General features: G+C 43.4%; 1 protein-coding gene across 5 annotated transcripts; it reads left to right on the top strand.

The window, feature by feature from the left end:
* Nucleotides 1-219: 219 nt before the first annotated feature.
* Nucleotides 220-23,310, top strand: NLE1 (notchless homolog 1). 5 transcript variants are annotated; one of them, XM_030222389.1, is made up of 13 exons: nucleotides 220-284; nucleotides 1,408-1,551; nucleotides 2,639-2,856; nucleotides 7,586-7,665; nucleotides 9,670-9,746; nucleotides 12,668-12,765; nucleotides 14,150-14,342; nucleotides 14,434-14,569; nucleotides 15,166-15,212; nucleotides 15,300-15,502; nucleotides 18,424-18,583; nucleotides 20,536-20,606; nucleotides 22,254-23,310. In XM_030222389.1, the coding sequence occupies exons 2-13, from the start codon at nucleotides 1,417-1,419 to the stop codon at nucleotides 22,264-22,266; spliced, it is 1,431 nt and encodes a 476-aa protein (XP_030078249.1). In that variant the 5' UTR covers nucleotides 220-284; nucleotides 1,408-1,416; the 3' UTR covers nucleotides 22,267-23,310. The 5 variants fall into 5 exon arrangements, with proteins under 5 accessions (XP_030078249.1, XP_030078248.1, XP_030078246.1 ...); XM_030222388.1 differs by lacking the exon at nucleotides 220-284 and adding an exon at nucleotides 291-386; XM_030222386.1 differs by lacking the exon at nucleotides 220-284 and adding an exon at nucleotides 291-523.
* Nucleotides 23,311-24,638: the final 1,328 nt, after the last annotated feature.

Below are 24,638 nucleotides of genomic sequence, written 5' to 3'. Positions count from 1 at the left end.
TACGGGAGCGGCATCTGCTTTAACCAGTGACAAAATGTACTTTGTTGCATGGGATAGCGGCTTATATCTTTTTCTAGTCTGGAAATGCAGATTGCTCATCGTCTTCGGACTACAGCTAGTACAAAAGAGCATCTTTACAAAGCTAGCTACATGGATTTTCATACTTGACGGAGCACTACTGTAACTGCATCGATCCTGCCTCGTCAACCAACTCCAGTTTTGAGTTCGGACTTGCTGGCTGCGCTCTCCTCAACGCAACTTCCTGTTTCCGGCAACTTGGCAAGGTGGGCTGCAAGGGAGAGAGCCGAGGTTGTGTGATTCTTAGTAGCGGCGATTTGGAAGGAACCAGAGAAGGAAACTGTAGGATTGTTAGTGTGCGACCTCGGGTATGAGATTGAATTGGGGGGGAGGGGGGCGTTTTAGGGAGAGGTGCCTTATTGCGGAGAAGAAGGAGAGTGGAAGATAGAGGGAGAGAGATCAGTCCCCTGATCCCCGAACGCGTGTGAAGAGGGGTGCTTGGCTTGTGAGTACAGCCTAACTCGTGTGACTTGGTACCTTTGAGACTAGTGGTGTATCCATGGTATAAATCTGGAACGATCTGTATGCTGCTTTGCTTTGTAAACTCTGCTCAAGCTCTATAGTGTCACATATCTCCTCTTTTATTCCCCCACCCCCAATGTGGTCCACCATCTCTCTCTCTCTCGCTCTCTCTTTCTTTCTTTCTTTCTTTCTTCCCTCCCTTTCTTCCTCTTTTTGTCCAGCATCTCTGTCTCCTGCCCCTGGGTCCAAAATCATTCTTTCTCTTCCCTCCCTCCTCTCAGCCCCACCTTGTCCAACATCTCTTAAATTGCTGTCAGTGACCAATACAGGTAAAAATAAGTTTTAAAATTGACCATGGGGGTTTGAGAGAGAGGAAGAGATGGCAGATTGCCTGCAAGGGGAGAGGGACGGTGGAGGGAGAAATGCTGGACTGAGCACAATAAGTGGGGGAGGGAGAGTGTAAGAGATAGGGAGAAATGCTGGACTTTAGGGGAGGGAGGGCACAATCTTGAATGCACTGAAGAGGGCTGCTCAGCATGTGAGCTTATGAGAGCAGCCAAGATAAGGTGTATTTTCAAAGCACTTAGACTTACAGTAAGTCTAAGTGCTTTGAAAATGAGTCCCTTGGTATCTCCGCATTTAACTCTCCATTGCCTCAGGTGCAGATGTAAATTGTAAGCCCTCCAGGGACAGGGAGTAATATCTGCTAGACCTGAATATAATGTGCCTTTAAACATCTGTTGAAAAGGCATGAACAAAATCCAAAAATTAATATTTCATGTACAGATTATTCAGGTAAAAAACATTAATGTTTTGAAATGTAAATATTTTGTGATGATAGTTATGTCTATTTGTATTTGTTTGCAGGTTCCAGTGATGGAGGAAAATGTGCAGAGATTGCTTGTTCAATTTAAGGACGAAAGTGGAGAAGTGCTGGGATCACCTTTTGATGTCCCTGTTGACATAACACCTGACAAACTGCAGCTGGTCTGCAATGCTCTCTTAAAGAAGGTATTTTTTATCTAGCTGAACATCACTACAGCTCCCCTTGATCCTCTTCCATCCACATTTATCAAGAAGTTCCTGGTTACTTTTCTTCCATACATTCATGTAATGATTCATAACACTCTAACTGAAGGAAATATTCCACAAACATGAGAAACAACAGCTATCTACCCGAAACGCAAAGATCAATCCATTCCTCCACCAACGGACCCCTATAATTACCATTCCATAGCTTATTTACTATTCCTTGCAAAAATTGCCGAAGCCGCCGTCCATTTGCAACTCATTGATTTCATTACTAAGACAAATTTTCTACACCCAAACCAGACGGGTTTCCACCAATTTCATAGCGCAGAAACAGCATTAATAGGCATTACTACTTTTATATGCACTCATCTCAATCACTTTCAAAATGTTCTTCTCCTATCTCTAGACCTTATTGGTCACACACTTCTACTACATTGTCTACATGACATCGGTATCTCAGACACAGACCAAAATCGGCTCATTGTATTTTCTCATAAAGAAACGATTCATGAACGCACCATGGCGTCTATTTGTACATTCCAAGGCCTACAGCTATGAAATTCCTTACCAATGTTATCTGACTCAAAGCTGATCTAAAAGCATTCCTATAGAATGATGCATTTAGCTAATTTCCCCCCCCCCCCCCCCCCCCCCCCCCCGGTGTTTCCCCTGGAAGTACGTACCCCCTCTTCTATTTCCTATCTATAATGGAGTTTTTCCCTTACCTTACTAATCTCCCAGTTTTTGTTTTTATGATCACATTTTAACTAGATTTAAGCTGCCTAGATGGCTCCCCTGTAAGGCGGGATATTAAATATTAATAAAACTTGGACACTTCATAAGGTAACTAGATAAGTAACTTTCTGAGAAATAAGGGGATACATTGTAAAGCTCTGTTTTTACCCATTTTTAAAGATGGCGTCCTTCGTTTAAAAAAGAAACTCATCTTTATCAGAAATGCACCTTTTTTTCCTGTTATTAAATTGATAGGGGGGAGGGGATGCAGGTGTGGTGGAGTAGGAGGGAATTATGCTGAGAGTTTATAATACATCAATGATTTTTCCAGGAAGAGCCACTACCTTTGGCATTCTTTGTCAATGATACAGAAATTGTAACTACACTGAAAAAAAACCTCGATGAGCAATTAGTGGACACAGAGAAAGTGCTTGACATCATCTATCAACCTCAAGCTGTATTTAGAGTCCGGGCAGTGACACGATGTACCAGCTCTTTGGAGGGACACACTGACGCTGTTGTCTCTGTAGCCTTCAGCCCCACAGGAAAGTAAGGGTTCTTGCAAATACTGTTTGTGAAGATTGGAAAGAACAGTAATAGTCTGGTGTCTTACAATTATTTTTGTCTAGCAACGATTACCAATTTTCAGTTACAACCAGAAAACCCCAATAACAAAAACCCTGATAGGGAGTTTGTAGTTTCCAGTTATAACTGAAAAACCCTGTTTCCTGGGACAGTGCACTGGAGTCACTCAGCTGTCATTGCAGCTGGATGTCATCAGAGCAGGCCACTGCTTCAGTGTCCTTTTGCTGTGGTGGAAGCATGTGTCTTTGATCCTGGTACTGTCTCTGTTTCTTTGCCGTTTCTGCAAGAGGCTTTTAAAATTTGAGGTTAGGCACATCTGCGTTCTCGCGATAAATAGGAAGTGCCTGCTCTTGCATTTCATGGTGCCGGTGAAGAATCTCAGATCTGCAGGAACAAAGGCACAAGCCCCCAACAGGACTACACAGGGTGTAAAGAAGTTGGGAGCACCAAAATTGGTCCCCCAGTCATTGTTTCCTATTCCTGATTGCAGCGCAGTAGGTGGGACAGAGGCATCATGGGGCATGTTGCACAGAGCGCAATTCCAACTCAGTATGGTCCTGGTTTCTGCCATTCTGTGCAAGGTAGAAGGAGGAGTCTGGTGCAAGGAAAAAGGATATGCTGAGGCTTGGAGAAAAAGGGCTGGTTCTGAATAATTGTGTTTTATGTCATTGACTCACAAAGAAGGAGAAAACCTTCACAAATGGAATAAATCCAAACAGGGAAAAAAGTGGAGTCCACAATAAGAATAGGAGCCAAGCGTATTCACGCTGGATCAGAATTGAAGACTTTCACACATTGTCACTCTATGTAGGAGTATTTAGAATTGTGAACCAGCATTTTGTGGAATCTACTTCAAAGATTTTCTAGAGACCCCTGATGCAGACATACGCTTATGCTGAAACACAGCTGTGTCGGGTCATATAATTGCTGCTGACACTAAAGAACTCTTGGTTCCTATTCATATTGTGTATTCTACTTTTTTCCTTGTTTGGGTCATTGAATAGAATCTACTTTAAAAAACACAAATTGATTTATTTTGTAATACAAATATACCAATAAACCCTCATTTTTCTGATTCTGGGAAAGCAGCTAATTGCCTCCAAAATAAACCTCTAAAATTCCAGATGACAGATCAGAGGCCTGTGTATGACTAATTTAAGATTTCTTAAGGAGTTAAACATGAGTACAGTGATTAGCAACAAAATGCAACCGATATGGAGCAGTGTAGAAAGGGCATGTACAAAGCTGGCAGATTCATTAGACAAACTAGGTAATCACCTAGAAAATCAGAGTTTTGGGGTGGCATTTCGAATGTATCTGGCATCATAAGGCCACTGTTTGCCTCACTTCCTAATGGGACCCAATAGTAAAGTCACCGCAGCACTTTCCAAATATGGCCTGACAGTATGAACAAAAGAACTGCCACTGATGCCGATCTTCCGTTAGCTGCCGCGCTGGGTCCAGCAAAGTGAGTGCTGTCCTGCCATTACTTCAGCAGCACACCAACAGAAAAGTACTTCTAGCACTTTTAACCAACAGAAGCAATTTTTAACTTAACAGAAGCAACAAGCCACCAGTCCTTCTACTGAGCTGCAGAAGCGGAGAGACACCCAGGAAGTAGAGGCAGTGGATAAGAGGAGCACACAGTGACAAAAGGATCTGACCTGGAAAGTGGGAGATGCTGTAGACTCAGGAGGTGGGGGGGAGCAGAGCTGTCAAGCTATCCAGTACCAGGGAATAGTTTTTTGGTCGTTTGTGGTTTTAAACTTGCATCTCAAAGTAGTATTTGTAGTCTCTGAGTCAACCCATTGAAATCAATACTGTAGGTCCCAGAATGTTATAGGAGAGGGTTGTCAGAAACCTAGGACTGGCCTAAAATCTTCTGTCCAGTGTGCAGCGGCAGAGAAAAAAAGCAAACAGGGTGCTGGGAATTATTAGGAAAGGGATGGTAAATAAGACCAAGAATATTATAATGCCTTTGTACCACTCCGAGGTGCAACCTCGCCATGAGTATTGCATTCAATTGTGGTCACTGCATCTCAAAAAAGATATAGCGGAATTAGAAAAGGTTCAAAGAAGAGTGACCAAAATGATAGGGGATGGAACTCCTCTCATATGAGAAAAGGCTAAAGAGGTTAGATCTCTTCAGCTTGCAAAAGAGACTGCTGAAGGGGAATACGATTGAGGTTTACAAAATTCTGAGTGGTGTAGAATGGGTAAAATTTAATTGATTTTTCACTCTTTCAAAAAGTACGAAGACCAGGGGACACTCGATTAAGCTAAATTGAAATACCTTTAAGACAAATAGGAGGAAATATTTTTTCAAAGAATATTTAAGCTCTGGAACTCATTGCTGGAGGATGTGGTAACAGCAGTTAGCATATTTGGGTTTAAAAAAAGGTTTGGGCAAGTTCCTGGAGGGAAAAGTCCATAGTCTGCTATTGAGACAGACATGGGGAAGCCACTTCTTGCCCTGGGATTGGTAGAATGGAATGTTGCTACTATTTGGGTATCTGCCAGGTACTTGTGACCTGGATTGGCCACTGTTGGAAGCAGGATACTGGGCTAGATGGACCATTGGTCTGATCCAGTATGGCTATTGTTGTGTTCTTTCTCTTGGAACCGGGATTGGGTAACTTGGCAGCACTGGAGAAGAGGGTGGGGTAGAAAGTATGAGTGGGGGTGAAGTACGGGGCTGAAGGTCTGCTTAAAGCTCTTTTTGCACCAGCCATGCTCCAAGATTGTGATAGTGTGTTTGCAAAGAATACTTGTCTGGGATATACGTGGTGCCAGTGTTGCAGCTCTTAGGGAGATATACAGTACTGACAGGGCTTTTTTTTGTGCCAGTACGCACCGGTACGGTGTACCGGCACCTTTTTTCCTTCCGGCAAGTCCTGCACCCATCCTCTCACTCCCCTGCTTACTACTACGTGGGACTCGGCAGCATGAACGGTGCAGGCAGCGATTGAGAGAGGCTGGCAGCGTCGGAGCTTCCCTCTGCAAGTCCCGCCTAAGTTGTTTCAACTTCCTGTTTCCGCATAGGCGGGACTCGCAGAGGAAAGCTCCGACGCTGCCAGCCTCTCTCAATTGCTGCACCGTTCGCGCTGCTGAGTCCGACGCTGGCAGGCAGTGGAGAAGCAGGATGGGCTGGGGGAAGAAGAATCGCTTGACATGGGAGAGGGGAGGGCAGGGGAGAGAGGAGAATCGCTGGACATCGATGGGAGGGCAAGGGAGAGAGGAGAATTGCTGGACATCATGGGATGGGAGGGCAGGGAAGAAAGAATTGCTGGACATGGATGGAAGGGGAGGGCAGGGAAGAGAGAATTGCTGGACATGGAGGGGAGGGCAGGGGAGAGAGGAGAATCGCTGGACATGGATGGCAGGGGAGGACAGGGGGGCAGAGAAGAATCACTGGACATGGATGGCAGGGGAGGACGGGGCAGAGAAGAATCGCTGGACATGGATGGGAGGGGAGGGCAGGGGAAGGAGGAGACATAGTGGATATGGAGGGAAAGGCAGGGGAGAGAGGAGAATTGTTGGACATGAATGAGAGGGGAGGGAAGGGGAGAGTGGAGAATTGCTGGACATGGATGGCGGGGGGGACAGAGGAGAATCACTGGACATGGGAAGGGAGGGCAGGGGAGAGAGGAGACATGCTTGACATGGATGGAGGGGAGGGAAGAGAGGAAGGAGATGCACAAGGATGGGAGGGCAGGGAAGAGAGGAGAAATGCTGGAAATGGATGGAGAGGAGAGCAGGAGATAGAGGAGAATTGCTAGACATGGATGGATGAAGGGGTTGGCGGGGAGAGAGGAGAAATGCTGGACTTGGATGGATACGGGAGAGGGAAGAGAGGAGAAGTGCTGGACATGTATGGAGGGAAGGAGAGAGGAAAAGTGCTGTACATGGTTGGAGGGGAGGAAAGAGGAGACGTGCTAGACATGGATGGAGGGGAGGAAAGAAAAAAGAAGACGATGCACATGGATGGAGATAAGGGAAGAGAGGAGAAAAACGGCACATGGATGGAGAAAATAGGTAAAAGCTGGATCCATGTTATACCTCCTTCAGTCAATTCCATGGAGGAGGACCCAGCTTTTACTTATGGATGTATGGCAAGAAATGAAGACGAAAGGAGGAAAGTAAAGAAATAAATGGAAAGGAAGCCCTGGAAACGGAGTTAAGGGAACAGATAGAGAGCAGCAGAATCAGAGACTGGGACCAATATGGATAGAAAAACAAAGTCACCAGACAACAAAGGTAGAAAAAAATCATTTTCTTTTCATTTTAGTGTTTGGAATATGTCCAATTTGAGAATTTACATCTGCTGTCTTATTTTGCACTGGGTATACTGGAGCTGTAACAGCTTACAGAAATTATTTATAATGAAAAAAAATTGCGTTATTTTTTTCTCTTATACTCGTATAATATTTTCAATGATGTCTGTTTATATTTGCATGGCTGGTATAAAGGGTGTGGCTAAGGTGGGTGTGGCTATCATAGGGGTGGAGCCCTATGTGGTGACCCCACCCATAATGAGTACCGGCACCTTTTTTTCTACAATAAAAAACACTGAGTACTGACTAATGGTCATGTGCCTGTGATGTTTAATAATCTGTTCAGGAGGGTAATGACTTAAGAGGAATGAATTGCTGATATTCTGACTTCCAATAGACAAGTGATACCAATATTTCAGGTACTTGGTGAGTGGTTCTGGTGACACCACAGTCCGATTCTGGGATCTCAGCACAGAAACTCCACATTTCACAGCCAGAGGTGAGTATGGAAAACATCTGACACATTTCCTGTTTTGTGCTTCAAGAAAAGAGTGACAGCTTTTTCAACATGGAAAGCCCTCAGTTAATTGTTTATAGAAAAGATGTTAGTTTTACTGCTTGTTTTGAGGATATTTAACATTTCAGAAAACTGGACATATACTCTGCTCCCAGTGGAAAAGTGATGACATATTATTTATCTAAAGCCTTTGAAAAGCATAAAGGAAAGTATGACACTTGCATGTACATTGTCCTCAAAGGTTGTAGAAACTGGCCTGTATGCCAAAACCATTGTAAGCAATATGTGAATTCCTGGACAGCAGCAATAGACCTCCTTAATACAGGAGGAATTTAATATCCAGTGTTCATTTCTCCTCATGTGTGTGCTTTGAGAATTGTTGGTCTACATCTTGTTTAAGTGAAAGAATTATACTGTTATATTGGGGGTTATTTTAGGAGTTCCCTGCTTGATTAGGGGAGGATGGGTTGGGAATACTAGATATCCTATATAATAATTCTCACCTCCAACGTTCTGAGGCTACCTGGAACCATGGTTTCTGGCCAGAGCTGCTCAGGAAAGTGGAGTAGATAAAAGTGACGTCATTCCTGAAGTGTCACTGATTGGCTGCGCCTCCAGCCCGACGCCCAGCAACAAAACGCGACCCAGCCAGCACGAAACCGATCCAAGCAAACGGTGAACCAGCCAGCAGCAAACAGCGACCCAGGCAGGGGGAGGAGTAGGGAAACACACGGAGTGTGTTTCCCTACTCCTCCCTCTGCCTAGGAATCGCTGCAGACTGCCTGCCAACCTACAGAACTAACCGCCCTCAATCGGAGAGCACGAAGAGGGAGGGCGGCGACACGGCAAACGAGTGTTGGAGAGGATGAAGAGGGAGGGCGGTGACACGGCGAGCAGAGAGGGTGGGGGTCAGGGTCCAGTAGTGGCGAGTCAGAGGAGGGGGGAGGGAAAGCGCAGCGGGTCCGATTCCAGCGCGGCCGTCATCCCCGTTCACTCAAAAGAAAGCAAGCAAACTTATGACATGCTGCAGGACGTTCAATAGACAGGAGTGGAAGTGAACAAAGCAAGTCTATGGTAAGCAAGGAAGGCAATTGGTTAATCTCTGATTCCACTCCCCAAAGCAGCCGTCATTCCTATACACTCAAAAAAAAAAAAAAAAAAAGGAAACCTAGGAGCTGCTTCTCATTGTCGTTTTTACAGCTGTTTCCACTGGACAAAAGGAGGGGGGAGACACACAGACCCTGCAACTGGGACAAGGGGAGGGGGGACCCTGCAACTGGGAAAAGGGGAGGGGGGACCCTGCAATTGGGAAAAAGGGAGGAGGGGGGACCCTGCAACTGGGAGGGAGGGAGGGGGGACACCCCTTCAAATGGGAGACATACCGAGGGGGGGGATGACCCTGGAACTGGGAGAGAGGGGGGACCCTGGCACATACTCTCATTCACACACACACACTCGCACCCAGTCTCACTCTCTCTCACACACATACACTCGCACATTCACACTCTGTCAAACATACACACTCCGAGGAAAACCTTGCTAGCGCCCGTTTCCTTTAAAACAGAAACAGACCTTTTTTTACTAGTTATTCTATCAAAGATGACCTGAGCTCATAAGAGTCCAGATACCGGGTCATCTTAGTGTTGGCTCACGTTCAGGGTGTGGTGGGGTTGAAGGAGGGAGAGGGGTGATTTTGAATGCAAATTGTTACTTTGAACAGGCACTAGGGTAAAGAGGGGGGAAACATTCTTACAAAACAAAAATAGGATCATGTGTTATCCAGCTCTTTGTTGTTTGTTGTCTGTGATTATGTTTTCTGTTATGTTTGATTGAAGTTCTTGTTTAGACCTGATGCTTAGTTGTTAGATGTTGGATATGTTTGATCCTGAATAAAAATCGTTCAAACTTAAGTGAAAGAATTGTTTCTAAGCAAAGACTGGGACACCTGGATGGGGCAGATGCTGATTTCTTTTACTATTCTGTTAGGACACAAACACTGGGTTCTCAGCATAGCCTGGTCTCCAGATGGCAAGAAGTTGGCATCGGGTTGCAAGAACAGTCAGGTATGCCTTACAGGACCCTTTATACCTTCCCTTCTTTCCAGCTTCTCTTGGCTGAAACACCATTTTCTATCCAAGAAAGCTTAAAGCCTTAGGTCTCTTCTGTAAACAACCACTTTTTATTTAAAAATATATATATATTACTGACTTTTTCAACATTGGTTGAAGTGAGAAAAAATACATGGTGATCTAGATGCAACCTGTACAGCAGTGCTTCTTAACCCTCTCCTGGAGGAGCCCCTTGCCAGTCAGGTTTTCAGGATTACTGCACTGAATATTCATGAGATATATTGAAGACCCATTGTATGCAAATCTGTTTCATGCATATTCGTTGTGGTAAAGCCTCCAGAAGAAGGTTGAAGAGAGGTCAACCATTACGAAAGACTTGGTGGCTGCCTAGAGCAACAGCTTCCAGGCGGCAGCAAAGAACAGCTGCAGTCAAAGCAAAACAACAGAGACAGTTATACAAACCCAAAGAACTATCAGGGTGTACTTGTACCTGAGTAAGTGGTTTTTGGAAGTAGCTCTTTGCACTTTGTTATGCATGTGTGTAATATATATATATTTTTTTAATAGCAGTTTTACACATATAATCAAGTATTCAACTTGTTTGAAAAGTGGTACATTTCACATCATATATTCAAATTTAAGTAACAACTAAATCAAAAAGAAAAAAAAGAAAATTATTAAATTGAAATCCTCACTCAAGTGCACAATATGAGATTCAAGATGATAGAAAATGGAATTATTCAAACAGAAATACATTTCTAAGAACATTGATTTGAGAAGTTTACAGGTTACACTATTCGGTGTTATAAGTTTATCTATATCTAAGGGGAAGATGACATTTTCAAGTTTCCTTATTTTGTCTAGACACTAAAAAAGCCGTTAGCTGAGCTGGTTCAAAAAAACATATTTAAGGGATTGGTATTTTACCACACATTTACAAGGAAATCTAAGAGAGAAAATTGCACCCATGTGTGTAATATTTAAAAGCATGAGGGGAGACTAGGGTCTGAAAGGTAATTTGGAGGGGGAGGCATAAGGCTGACCCTGGGATTGAGAAACACTGCCTTACAGTATTATATCACATCAGATATACAATATATAAAATTCCAAATACCCATTTGTAGGCAGCTTATTCACAAGGACCCCCGGAGTATAGAAGAGGGTACTTTTTTTATTTTTTATTTTTTTTACATATGACACTGATTTATTCCTTTACCCAGTCTAACCATAAAAAGTGAATTCCATTTTAATGAGTAAGGCTTATTTACACTTCTGCTAATGTATTGATGGAGATTTATTGTCAGATCCTCGGACACAGGGAGTGTTCCTACTGTTTTTAATGTGCAGGTGACTTATCAAAGACAGATGTCTTGGAACATTGGGCCCAGGGGTTGGATCTAGCTCATACTGAGTGAAATGAAGACTAGTGAGCACTGCTGAGGGAAGAAATTGAGACCTGCTGGAACTGTCCGGGAAAGAGGTGGCAGGGCTTCACCTTGCTGCTTTGGCCATTGAAAGCACTAAGTAAAGGCTCATTTCTGCTCACAGTTAACTCTGTGATTAATGCATTAATTATTAATCACAATTTTAAAAATTAATTACATTGCAGCCATCTCCTGTCTCCTCCAAACATCTCTTCTGTTTTCTTCCACTCTCAACCCCTATCCTCGGTGTGATCCGGCATTTCCCCCCACTCCCGGTCTGTCTTTAAGGTGGTCTTCTGTTGGTCACTTGCAGTGACAGCATTACCGATATGCTGCATGCGGTTAGCTCCAAAGCTTTTCCTCTGACTATCCCACCCATGCAGAAACAGGAAGTGATGTCGGTGGAAGCGGGATGGGCCATGGAGAAAGCTTTGGAGCAGGCCACAGGCAGCATATGGGTAATGCTGCCACTGCCAGGGACCAACAAAAAAAAAACACCTTTAAGGTAGACTGGCGAGGAGGGGGTGCAGAAGCTGAACCCCAGGTAGGAAGAGGAGAGTGAGCTGCTAGAAGCTGTGGCCGAGGCAGTGAGCTCCAGCAGCCACAAGAACAGCTTGATTCTGCTCACCTGCAAGTTTGTGTCACTGATCAGGGGGGTGGAGAGGAGGGAGAGGTGCTGAACAATGGGAGGAAGGAAAGAGAAACATAATGGATCCCAGCAAAGAAAGATAATGGAAGAGGAAAGGGAGAAAAGGAAGAGAAAGGAGAAGTGTTGGATCTAGGGGTGAGAGTGAGATTATCAGTCCTTTAGGGAAGGGGGATGGGATATGATATACCACCTTTCTGCGTTTTCAATCAAAGCGGTTTACATATTGTATACAGGTACTTATTTTGTACCCAGGAGCAGTGGAGGGTTACGTGACTTGCCTAGATTCACAAGGAGCTGCAGTGGGAAATAAATAGCTTCAATTGTGCGAATAATTACATTTAAAAGTTATAATCAAAATGAAGCCCTAGCTCACAGCCAAGAGTGCCAAGCACCAAGCTCCACTTTATTTCAAAATTGTTTGACATGTTTCAGTGTGTAATTTCTGTCACAGTTGGGTCAGTTGTCTACTTGTAGGGAATGTCCTTGGTGTCTGACATAGAACAGACAGGTGTGATGGCGAAAACCCTGCAGGTTGTCTTTCTACTATTTCATTTTTGGCCACTTCAAACACTTCAATGTTATTGGCTTTCAGCTTCGTGTTTTGTTGCATGCTACATGTTATATCCAGAGTTAGACAAGATTGTGAGGGTCCCTCTTGCCCCCATGCTAAGGACAGGAGCCTGCCAGCGTTCAGCATATGTGGCTTTGCTCTACATTGTAGTATTGTAGCCTGTTGTAGGCAGCTTTAAAAAAGGAGAATAAGTTGGAATGTTTTCCCAGGAGGTTGGTGCATTTCTCTCTTTGCTGTTTACTTACTTTGGTGACTGTTTGCTTATGTTTAGATATTTCTGTGGGACCCACATACAGGGAAGCAGATTGGCAGAGTGATGACGGGACACAGCAAGTGGATCACGTGGCTTTGTTGGGAGCCCCTTCATCTGTAAGTGGCATCCTGTCAAGGCTCTGCCCCTCAGTGGTGGGTGTGAGTAACGGGGGAAGCTTGGCTTTTCAGCCAGTGCTGCAGGTTCCAGTACTTGCAATAGAGAGAAAATAATTTCTTGTTTACATAAAGAATATCGAGAAAGTGATTTGCAGTCAGTTATGAAATATGCTAGGGGATACCACCTTGTACAGGGCCAGCTTTGACAGTGCTGTCATTGGAGAGTGGCAACACACACTTTGTAGGCGCTCAGCAGGGTGCCTCGCTGCCCTGTATGCACAGGTGAAGAGAGGAGTTTACCAACAAGTGTGGTGAACTGAGTAATAAAAATTACCAGCAAAGTCCCAGCTTTTCACTAGAGAATGGCATAATTCTTGGCTATGGTGTCGGTACACAATGATGCCTTTTCCTTTGATATCTTTCTCCTTTCTTCCGGTTTTAGGTGAGCTCTTTCTGTACCTGCTGTGATCAAATACAGTGTTTTGTGGCACAATAGTGAGAGTGTGTTATCTCTATCTTTAGGAGTTCACCTAACAGTTTTTAATCCTCTTGCTTTTTTTTTTTTCATTTGTTTCTGTGGTTTATCTCCTGCTGCTCTGGGTCTCTGAACATGTTCACCATGGCGTATTGCTGCACCAGGGATATTATTTTCTCCCAAAGTTTTTGCACTATTACTACCACTGTCATTAGCCCCAGTGCATAATCCTTGGTGATGTGTGGCCAGTATGTATCCTTTTTCCTTCTTGTAGTGTGGCCTTGCTAAGATTTAGTATACACAATAAAGGTACTTGGAAAGAATTGGGGAGAAAATGTATTCTCTCCCCTTCATCAGCTTTCCTACTGCGTTTGATGTTGTGTTCCCTGTTGACTCCCTATTGCCTCTGTATGGGGGTGGGGAAACCTAGTCTTGTAATTTTTTTTATGTATATCTTTATTGAAATGTATTTTTCATTTACAATATTGCTGCATTGCATTTTAAACATTGACTATGAACCACCACCAGAATATGTAGCAATTTCTTTATTTTATTTCTCATGTTTTCAAAGCTATGTTCAAGGCAAGTTAAAACTCAGATACAGTTGGTCAGTCCCTTCCCCAGGGGGCTTATATATGTTTATACTTGAGGCAGTAGAAGGTGAAATAACTTGCCCCAAGTCTCAAGGACCATCAGTGGGCAAAGCAGATTTGAAACTTGGTTTTTCTGGTTCTCCGCTCCCCCTCCCTTTGATTTTCAGCATGGAGGCCCTCCTTGCTGCCTTTCTTCATCCTCTAGTGGATTCAGTGATGCCTTCTGTGACATAAGAGCCAGGAATATTAGCAGGTTTGTGGGAACTAAAAGCTGTAGGTGCAGGGAGTCTGGAATCCACTGTCTTTTCTCACCCAGGAACCCTGAATGCCGTCACCTTGCCAGCGCTTCCAAGGATGGCAGCATCCGGATCTGGGACACTGTTCTAGGGCAGTGCCAGAAGATCCTGACAGGCCACACACAGTCAGTGACGGGAGTGAAGTGGGGCGGTGATGGACTGATCTTCTCTTCATCCCAAGACAGGACCATCAAAGTATGGCGAGCCCAAGATGTAAGTGTTCAGACTTGGCCATTCTTGCAGCCCCAGCAACTCCTTTCTCTCCTTGCTCTGCTCAGAATTTGCTCCTGTCACTGTGTTGCAGGGAGTGCTCTGTCGCACATTGCAAGGACATGCACACTGGGTTAACACTATGGCTCTCAGTACAGACTACGTGCTCCGGACCGGAGCCTTTGAACCAGCTGAAGCTTCCGTCAACGCCCAAGACATGTGTGGCTCCTGTAAGTGAAGGAAACAGGTGACCTCTGGTCACTTGCCAAGCAATATATGGAGATAGACATAGCCAGCATTAGAATAATAGCAGTCTGCATATTCCTGCTTGGTAAGGATTCTAAACTTGTTGGGATGCAGTGCTTTTACTGTAATGCAAGCAAGGAGTCTGTAGATGCTGTATACAGTGTAGTTTGTTGAAATGCATTATTTATACTGTTCCGGCAGTGTATGAGATAATTCAGATGGTTAAGCCCAAAGGAGCTTCTAGTCTGTGTGAACTCAGAGAGGTAAAATTACTTTTATGAGGTCACCAAGTGAATGGTGTTCAAAGGAATTCCTAAACTTGCAGAATACCCTTCATAACATTAGCAGTCCTGTCATTGGCTGCAGGGTAACATCATTTTGGACAGCAGGATGTCCCTTGAAATCTTATTCTTAAAGACATGAATATTTAAAAAGATTTTAATTGATGGCTTTTTCTTTGGTATGGCAGTACTGCTTTGTGTAGAGACTGACTCTGCTGCCCATTTGTCAGCTTAAATTCTCCTTCTGCTTTAGGATGAGATTTGTATTTATAGCTACTTAGCTCTTCCTTTATTTACAGTGAAAGACCTGAAGGAGAAGGCCTTGCAACGGTACAACCATGTGCGGGTAGGTGATGAGACCATCTGTGCTCTCAGCCTGAACAATCTAACAGGGCAGGTTCCATGGAGCTTACTGGATTCTTTGTTCTCTTAGGGCCAAGGGCCAGAAAGGCTGGTTTCGGGGTCTGATGACTTCACCTTGTTTCTGTGGATCCCAGCAGAGGACAAGAAGCCACTGGAGAGAATGACGGGCCATCAGGCACTGATTAATGAAGTCCTGTTTTCACCTGATGCACGAATAATAGCCAGCGCTTCATTTGACAAATCCATCAAACTGTGGGATGGTAAAACTGGAAAGTAGGTGGCAGCCTTTCCTTCTGTAGTGTCTGCTCTTTTTTACCGTGAAAATACCAGGAGACTCACCATTCAAAAAATCTGAATCTGCTTTTGCTCTAAGCCATGTTTTATTACATAACCTGGCAGATTTTTGTCCCAATTTGGCCTTTTTCTTTTCTATTCTTTGTGCTGTTTCTGTTTGGCATTGGTTTCGCTTTGCTTTTTTTGCTTAGCAAAAAAATTGCATACTTTTCCAGAGGTAAGTGAGCCTGTTAAATGTTACTGCATCCTGCTTCAGATAGTATTACACTTTTTCTCTGAGTACAGAGAATCTTCTTGGTATATAGTAGGTATCCCATTTTTCTCTTGCCATCTCTGTGGCTCTGCATGTTCCATGAAAGGACTCCAAACCATGCAAAACATTGGAACTAGGATCCTTTGCCGAGTGAAATGTAGAGATCATGTGACTCCATAATTGATACAACTACACTGGCTCCCAGTTGAATATAGAATCAATTTTAAAATATTAACCCATAAAGCCCCATACGAAGGTACACCTGTTGCAAAGCTTCTCTTACCATTCTCTACACTCCCACTTACTGCCTTCACTCACTAAATGATCATAGGCTAGTTCTTCCAGGCTTCTCGCAGGCAAAATGGGAATCCACTAGGAATGGTGCCTTTTTCATTCTTTCCCCGTTTTTTTGGAATTCCCTGTCCTGCTCATTGCAGTCAGAAAGATGCTACTCCAAATTCCATTTGGCTTTGAAAACTCACTTCAAGTTGTGTTTGAGAACACCTAGGTCATTCAATTTACTGTCTTCGCTTATTGATGGTGGGGATGGAGGCTAGGAGCAAGGAAGCCATTATGTAGAAATACTTATTTTCAAAGCCATTTTCTTTTAATAAATTCTTTAAAAAAAAAAGAGTGCCATAGAAAAAAGTCACATATAAATGCCAATTTCAACATAGAAACCCAACCACAGATTAGTAAACCCCCCACCCTTCCTCCACAATTAACAGGCAAACCTGTAGGAGAGTGAATTGTTTATCATATAAACAAAACAAATGTGCAGGTTGAGGCATCAACACAGTAATAAGTTTTATCGGGGTCTATCCCCGAGTGGAAGCACCAGGCATGATAACGGTCCCACTGACAATGAAATTGAACTAGCTGGCCAGTTCTGAAAGCTGTCAATTTTGACATCAAATATATGTAGGTCATCTTGTGGAGAACTGTGTATTACCATACAGGGACAGACCAAAGGTCCATCAAGCCCAGCATCCTGTTTCCAACAGTGGCCAATCCAGCTCACAAGTACCTGGCGTGATCCCAAAAAAGTACAAAACATTTTATGCTGCTTATCCCAGAAATAAGCACTGGAGTTTCCCCAAGTCAATTTAATAACGGTCTATGGACTTCTTCTTATAACCTCCTGATCCTTAACCTACCCACCCTTGTTAGTAGGGATGTCTTCCACCCCTAAATTAGTCGCTCAGTTTATTCAAAATGAGACTTCTCATCTGAAGGTATGAGTCTCAGGCAGACAGGAAACATTTTCTACATCTTGGGGACAGATGAGCCTCTTTACCTCCCATGTCACCAAAATTCAACTGATTTCTCCATTTCCAGTAAGAAGGGGGTTCTGGAGGTGTCTGAGATTTGATACACTTCCTACCCAACAAGCTCATCTTGCGAATAAGTAACTTACCCTTGTCCCCTATCCCTAAGGCTCTTGTGATATCTAAGTTAACACCTCTGGGGCTAGAGTAACTCTATGACCTGTAAACCAACTCATATAATTGACTAGTTCCCTGTAGCATAGTAGGATAGCTCCAGAAGGAATGGTAAAAAGATTTCTTCTCCCTTTGACATTTATTGCATATTGAGGAAAGGCAATTTCCCTGTTTTAAATATTTGAGATTGTGTGAAGTATACCATAAGTAATATATGAAATTGGCTTTCTTAAAGGTCAGCACTGTGGATAAATTGAGGTATCCCCTTAGTGGTAGACAGTACATACCAGTCTCCCAAACTGCTCCCTAAATCTATTTCCCACTTATTTTTGTTTCCATTAGGTCTTTCTGGCCCTCCACTGTGGTTCTGGCTCTGTGATTCCCAAAATGGAGATCTTCTCTTCTGAAATAGAATTGAAGAACTCCCTCAATCATTCTCCCATGCAATTTTTAATTGCTTAGGGATCCAAGACTGGAAATAGGTTTGCATACTGTCAAGTGAAACACTATCTCTCTTATCTGTCCCCCAGTTTCCTGTGTAACACAGTGCAGAATTAATTGAGTCTCTGAATGATTGTGTCCTTTACTATTGTTATAATGGAGTTCCTTTCTTTTTTACTCTGATTATAAACTGCTTTTACTCTGATTATAAACTGCTCCGCCCTTTCTGCTCGCCTCACCCCATGCTTGGAATAAACTCCCTGAGCCCATACGCCAGGCCCCCTCCCTGCCCATCTTCAAATCCTTGCTCATAGCCCACCTCTTCAATGTCGCCTTCGGCACCTAACCACTACACCTCTATTCAGGAAATCTTGACTGCCCCAACTTGACATTTCGTCCTTTAGATTGTAAGCTCCTTCGAGCAGGGACTGTCCATCTTTGTTAAACTGTACAGCGCTGTGTAACCCTAGTAGCACTCTAGAAATGTTAAGTAGTAGTAGTACTTTTACTTGGTCTCCAAATAAGGTGGCGTAGTAGATTTTAATAAATGATAAATAATATTGCTCTTCCTCCTGTATATCTGCCACCGCCTTCCCTCCCCTTGGTTACTGCTCTGAAGCAGGGTGAAGAGAGGGACTAGGGATATCCAGGGCCTACTAGTCATATTCCTTCTTCCTTACTATTTGAAGTAAATCATCCTATAATATCATTGCTTCTGCTATCCACCCAAGGTTTTCTAGTGGTGCCTGTGCTTCTGCCCTCAGATACCTGGCATCTTTGAGAGGTCACGTCTCTGCTGTCTATCAGATATCCTGGTCTGCAGACAGCCGCATGTTGGTGAGTGGGAGCAGTGACAGCACACTGAAAGTGTGGGATGTGAAGAGCAGAAAGCTGGCAATCGACCTTCCTGGTCATGCAGACGAGGTAACCTCCTCACTATTTCTTACCACTTTCTGCTTTTAACTGCCTTTGAGTTAATCGCCCTGTGTGTCTCTGGGAAGGATGATGCAAAAGCACTCAGGAGGAAACTGGGATTTGAAACGCAATTAAGAACTGCAGGAAAGCAAAAGGTTTAAAATCCAGTGCTTAGCAAGGAAAAGATTATAGACTTTTGAAGCCTGTAGACTTCAGCTAGCTTTAGATATTGTGAAAGAAAAATGTTACTACTTTCTAAGGTGTAATGAATGTGTTTTATGTGTGGGTGAGTTTGTTTTTCCTTGAGTTAAGTAAATGAGGTAGCTTTACAGTCCATATCCAGCAGGGCTGTGCAGTCGGTACACCAAACCTTTGACTCAGACTCCTGTTTTTCGAAAGTGTCCGACTCCAACCAACCCCGACTCCTACTGATATTAGGCTTTAAATTTTTTGCTCTGGATCTTATATTTATCAGTACTTAGATCCAAGACAAAAAAATGTGTATGTCTAAATGTAAAATGATAAATGTACCATATATTATAATGTAAGTTTTTATTTAGAAGTCTGAGTCTGACCAAATCATACCCCACTCAAAATTGCTTCCGACTCCGTAGTCCTGACATCCAATGTAGATTCTTCCTCCCTAATTTTCTACAATTTGTATAGATGACCGTAAAAATTCCCATATTCACATCAACATCAGCGCCCCTTCCTCTCAACCCTTCTTCTACTACTGTAAGAATGTCCAAAATTTTATTTTTTATTTTAGTTACATTTGTACCCCGCGATTTCCCACTCATGGTAGGCTCAATGTGGCTTACATGGGGCAATGGAGGGTTAAGTGACTTGCCCAGAGTCACCAGGAGCTGCCTGTGCCTGAAGTGGGAATCGAACTCAGTTCTTCAGTTCCCCAGGACCAGAGTCCACCACCCTAACCACTAGGCCACTCCTCCACCTCCCTTCTCGCCTTCCTCTTTTGATTCTTACAAGACTGATGCCTAGTCTAACACGCAGGCCCCAAATTTCATAACAATCCACACAGCCACCAGAACTAACAAGGCTGTTGTCCGATCTCCCTGTGCTCACTGTTTGGTTTTCACCATGGTCGCGCTGCTGAAGTTTCCAAGACACTGGGACTAACCTGATGTCCTCCCTTCACTGTCTGGCCATTGGCTTGAATTTTCCCCTCTTCAGCTCACAGGTGTGGTGGAGAAATGGTCCAGTGTGTGTCCATTGCACGCACCCACACTACCGCAGGTCACTTCTTGGCGCTCCTTTGTAAAAGGGCCCTTAAAATTTGTATAGTTCTGAGCAAACATCAAAGCCCCTTCTTTATGTTTCCTGTCTATTAACACACACACACGTACACCCCCTTTACCAGCACACTCAGATTGTGTTCCAGCATGTTTACGTTTTCTTATCTTTTTGATTGCTGCAGTCTCTGCTGGTGGCTATTGCAGGCATCCACCACCCTGGCAGTAATTAAATATTTTCTCTTGCTTCCTTTGTACCTTTCCCCTGCACCTGCATATCGGGACCCCTTGTTCTTGAAGTCTCACGTTCCCATATTTGATTGGAATCTGTCTGTCAGATAGCTGTCTTCCCTCCTCCTCATTCCATTGTTCCTCCAGTGAGTGCATTTTGACTGTTTCAGGTCTCTCTGAGATTTGTGTTGCAGGCCCTTTATCTTTCTATAACCTTTTTCTGAACCATGTTCATCCTGCTGAACATCCTTGAAAAGGTACAGCCATCACAACTGGACCACAGGTGGAGTCTGGCTAATGACCTGCGCCAGGGTTTCTTGCTGCTAGTACCTCTACTTCTGTAATCAAGCATACTGTTAACTTCCCCAGTTACTTGTTACAATGACTAGCTGCCTTCAGGCCATCTGTGATGATTACTTCTAGGTTTTCTTGTTTTGCCTGATTCCAGTCCTTGTCCTTAATGACTTTCTGTTGCAGGTGTTTGCTGTGGACTGGAGCCCTGATGGACAGCGAGTGGCAAGCGGGGGAAAGGACAAGTGTTTAAGGATGTAAGTGTAGCTGATAGGAAAGCAAAGCCCTTCTTTATTTCTAAATACTCTGATAGCACGGTCAGAGGCCCAGCCCACATACAGGGAAGCAGATGGGCATCTCCCTCTCTTACACAGCATGTCTTTAGCTAGCATTACTTTGGAAGCAGATTATTGTTTTACTCCTCACCTTTAATTAATTAATTAATTTATTTATTTATTTATTTGTAGCACTTGTATCCCACATTTTCCTACCTATTTGCAGGCTCAATGTGGTTTACAAGTATAATGAGTAGATATACAGTTCAATTCAGGCATTAAAGATCAAGGGTAAAAGTAGAAGATTCAACAGTAATAACGTTAATAAAGTAAACAAATAGAAATTCTCTAGAGCCACCTTCTATGTTAAGCTTTTGATCACAGGAAGGAATTCCTAGTAGGATAAATATTCAAACCTCCCTTTATCCAAAATCAGAAAAATGAAGGCACCAACTTGCCGAAAATTTGCAAGCCAAGGGCATGCGTGATTAGGGGTGGGAGGATCTCAGCTGTATCAGAATAAATATTTATTTATTAGGTTTTATTTTCCATCTTTTTGAAGAAATTCATACCTGGTGTACTGCAAGAATAAGTCGAACATAGGCAACAGACAAATACAGTAGTAAATATATTCAAATAACTGTACATAGTATGGCACAGTATTTACAAAGCCGCGCAACAATGCCAACACAGCCCATCGGCATTACCGCACCAGCAGCCACTAGCGCGTCTTTGTAAACAAGGGGGATTAGATTGTCAACATAATACGTAATAAAACATCTTAGTAGACAGCATAAGGTGTAAGCAAAGGTGGAACATATAGACAGAAAAGATATTTTCTACCTTCAGTTACTCTAGGAGGACTAATTTAAAGAAAGTTGCATGTGAAGTCAAAAGTGCATGTTCCATTTCCAAAGACAGAAAAAGCTTCTAGTTATATCATTTGTATTGCTGCGGGATTTCTCCCGTCCTGGCCATTACCCCACTGGAAAATCTTTCCTCCCGTAGCCACTCCTCCAACAGTGCCTTTGCTGAGGCAACTCTGAACAGTTTCACTAGAGGCCTGGAAAGTACTATAGGGAGACCCTCCTGCAGCACCCAGCACCTTTCCTGCCCTCTTCAGCTGCTAAAACATTAATACATAAGCCCAATAAAGCTGACTTATTGGAAAGATTTGAACGAGCCCTGTGCATCCTTGCAGCACTTGTTTGTAATCTGAATGGAAAGTTTGTTGAAAGAAGCTGTTCCTCATCACTTCTCTCGTTGTCTGCACTGATGTAGATTCCATAATGGTGGACAATGGTTTGTTCCCAAAATATTTCCCAGATGCTCAGCCTTTAGCTCTGTGGATCAGGTATCAGTGTAGTTTCAGGCTGTGCTCTTTGCTGAATCAGCAGCCAGGCGGGGGGAGGGGGCACTGAGACAGGACATTCTATATTGGCCCCCTCCCCAACCTACCTGCTGCATCTGCCTTCTCTCCCCACTACTGCTGAGAATCCATTGCATCTGTAACACAAGCCAAGGGCCTTATCTGTCAGAACTCTATTAACCATTGAAGCCAGAATGGAAGGGAAGAGGCTGGGCAAGTGCTGAACTGACACTCTTTCTTTCATTCTTCTTTCTTTGCAGATGGAGAAGATGAGAGCAGAAAATAACTGAACTGTTGTAAAATAAAGAAATCCCAAAAGCTTGTGCCCCTTCATCTGCTGCTGAGGGCATTCCATCTGAGACACATGGGGCACCCAAGGAGCTGGACATAACAGATATCTCAGTTTTCCACTGTTTTTCTTAAGCAAACACAATTATGTTCCTATTTTATCCACCAGTCGGCTGATTACTAGTAATCTCGTCTCCTCACTGCCACTGCTTTGCATGCTTGAGGTGGCATTGGTGGCATAGAATTACCACTTGTCTTTCTTTTCCATTTGTAATTTTAGTTAAATTGATCATAAGAACCTGCCCAAACCCAGCTCTTGGTCATTTTAAAGACACTTGTAGGACCATTTTACACACACGAGAGATTTATAGTGGAGCCTAACACAGCTGTCATCACTATTCTCAGCGTTGTGAACCAGTGCCTGGGGGTCCTGCCAATAAATGGTCCTCTGCCCAGGTGACACCCCACCCGCCCCTCCCTGCCGCAGTCAGTTGTTTGGAGATCCCTGCGAGAATGTTGCCTTTGGGGAGTTCAGGGTCCAGATTTCCTTTTTTTTTTATGTTTTCCAACAATTCATACCGGGTTTCTTGCCATACAGTGTCATATATTATTATATATTCTATTACAGACCAACAAACCAAACCTCTGTAAACGTATTATTCCTGCATTTCTATTTCTCCCCGCTCCCCTCCCTTCACCCTGTTTTCACATACTCTTTAAGTACTTCATTATCACCTTCCTGTGCTCCTCAAATTTCTTATGTTCCCCTCAGGATTAACTTTTCCACTGATGCCACCTTTCTCAGCCTATTGAGCCACTGCTCTTTAGTTGGAGATTGTCTTTCCCCCCCCCCCCCCCCCCCCCCCCCAAGGTCTTTATTGAAATCCTAAAACATCAACAAGCAATGATACTTAAGCCATAGGGCTGCAATTCAGGCATAATAAAGAACAAGTGAGATAATATTGCCAAGGTATCCTACTTTTGGTTGTACAAATTGAACAAACAGGATTAAACATATATTTTCTATCATTTTCTGGCATCCTTTTCTTCATCTTTTATTTTAATTTGTAAATCACTCTGACTTGTATTAGAAGGGTGGTAAATCAAGTATTTTAAACTATACCGCCAGATATTCAGCGCTATTTAGCCGTCTAGAAATGGCTGGTTAAATAGCCTTAAACTGGCAAACACTACTATTAAGCGCAAGGTATCTGGCTATCTCAGCTGAATATTAGCACTTAGTGGGAGGTTCTATATATGGTGCCTAAAAAATTGGCACAGAAATCAATTCTAAGTGCATTCTATAAGTGTGGTGTAACTCCCTATGCATAGATGTAGGCGCACTGGACCATATTCTATAACTACGCCCACAAAATGACCATTTCACTACCGCTTTTTGCCTGCACACATTAGAAGTTAGGCGCACTGCATTACAGAACGTGCTTAGCAAGTTGTGTACACAAATTCTAATTATTGCCAATTAGTGCTCATTATTGCTTGTTAGCTGTTATCAGCGCTGATTAGCTTGTCAAGCCAATTAAGTTATGCACATTGTTATAGAATACATTTGGATTTCAGCGCAGATCTTTAGGTGCGCCATATAGAATCTGGGGGTTAGCGGCTAGCCCGGTCACCAGATATGTCATGCAACATAGCCGGTTAACGCCAATATTCATTGGCTGACCGGCTAAGTTTAGCAGCCAGATAACCCCACATAAATAGAAGATCTTTCTTTGGCTGCTATAGCTTAGCCAGTCAGCCAATGAATGTCTATAGATATAAAGCTCCAGTTAACAGGACATCACCTTGATTTTGTACCAGTTTACAGAACGTTTGCTCTTATACCCAGCCCTGAACTAGTGATGAAATGTTATGTTGATGTGGTGTGAGATTGACTGTTGGCATATGTGAATAATTAGGAGAGGACTGGGGTGGAGGGGGGGGGGGCCTGGGACTGGCTGACTTCCTCTTTGTTTTTTCTCATTCCTTGCCTGGGCTTCATTGGTCTGGGGAGGGGGAAGTTTCTAGATGTGGGAGCAGGGAAAGGTTGTGAGTTTCAATAGTAAACATTTTTTTCTTGGGGATGGGATTTATGTATTTTTCCTGAGGGGATTGGGTGGAAGAGGGGCATAACTGATCTCTTACGCTTTGCATTCAGGACAGAAGGTGGTTTAGATTGTATTGCTAAACTTACTTGATTTTCTGATTGTCTACTAAAGTTAACATTGTTTACAATAAATATTAACAGACTCAATTTGCCCAGGAAGCGACACCTGTTGCTGCAGGATATGAGTTTCCAGGGAGCCCAGATAGTGTTTGTGCAAGAGAATAATTTTTAAGCATTGCAATGTTCACTT

The sequence above is a fragment of the Microcaecilia unicolor genome, chromosome 13 (genome assembly GCF_901765095.1).
Source record: "Microcaecilia unicolor chromosome 13, aMicUni1.1, whole genome shotgun sequence".
In the NCBI taxonomy this organism is placed as follows: domain Eukaryota; kingdom Metazoa; phylum Chordata; class Amphibia; order Gymnophiona; family Siphonopidae; genus Microcaecilia; species Microcaecilia unicolor.
This window is presented reverse-complemented; position numbering and strand designations above follow the sequence as displayed.

Coding starts and splice junctions, on each gene's coding strand:
- NLE1 (XM_030222389.1), top strand. CDS start 1,417: ATGGAGGAAAATGTGCAGAGATTGCTTGTTCAATTTAAGGACGAAAGT. Junction 7,666..9,669: donor TCCACATTTCACAGCCAGAG/GTGAGTATGGAA, acceptor CTATTCTGTTAG/GACACAAACACTGGGTTCTC. Junction 9,747..12,667: donor CGGGTTGCAAGAACAGTCAG/GTATGCCTTACA, acceptor GCTTATGTTTAG/ATATTTCTGTGGGACCCACA.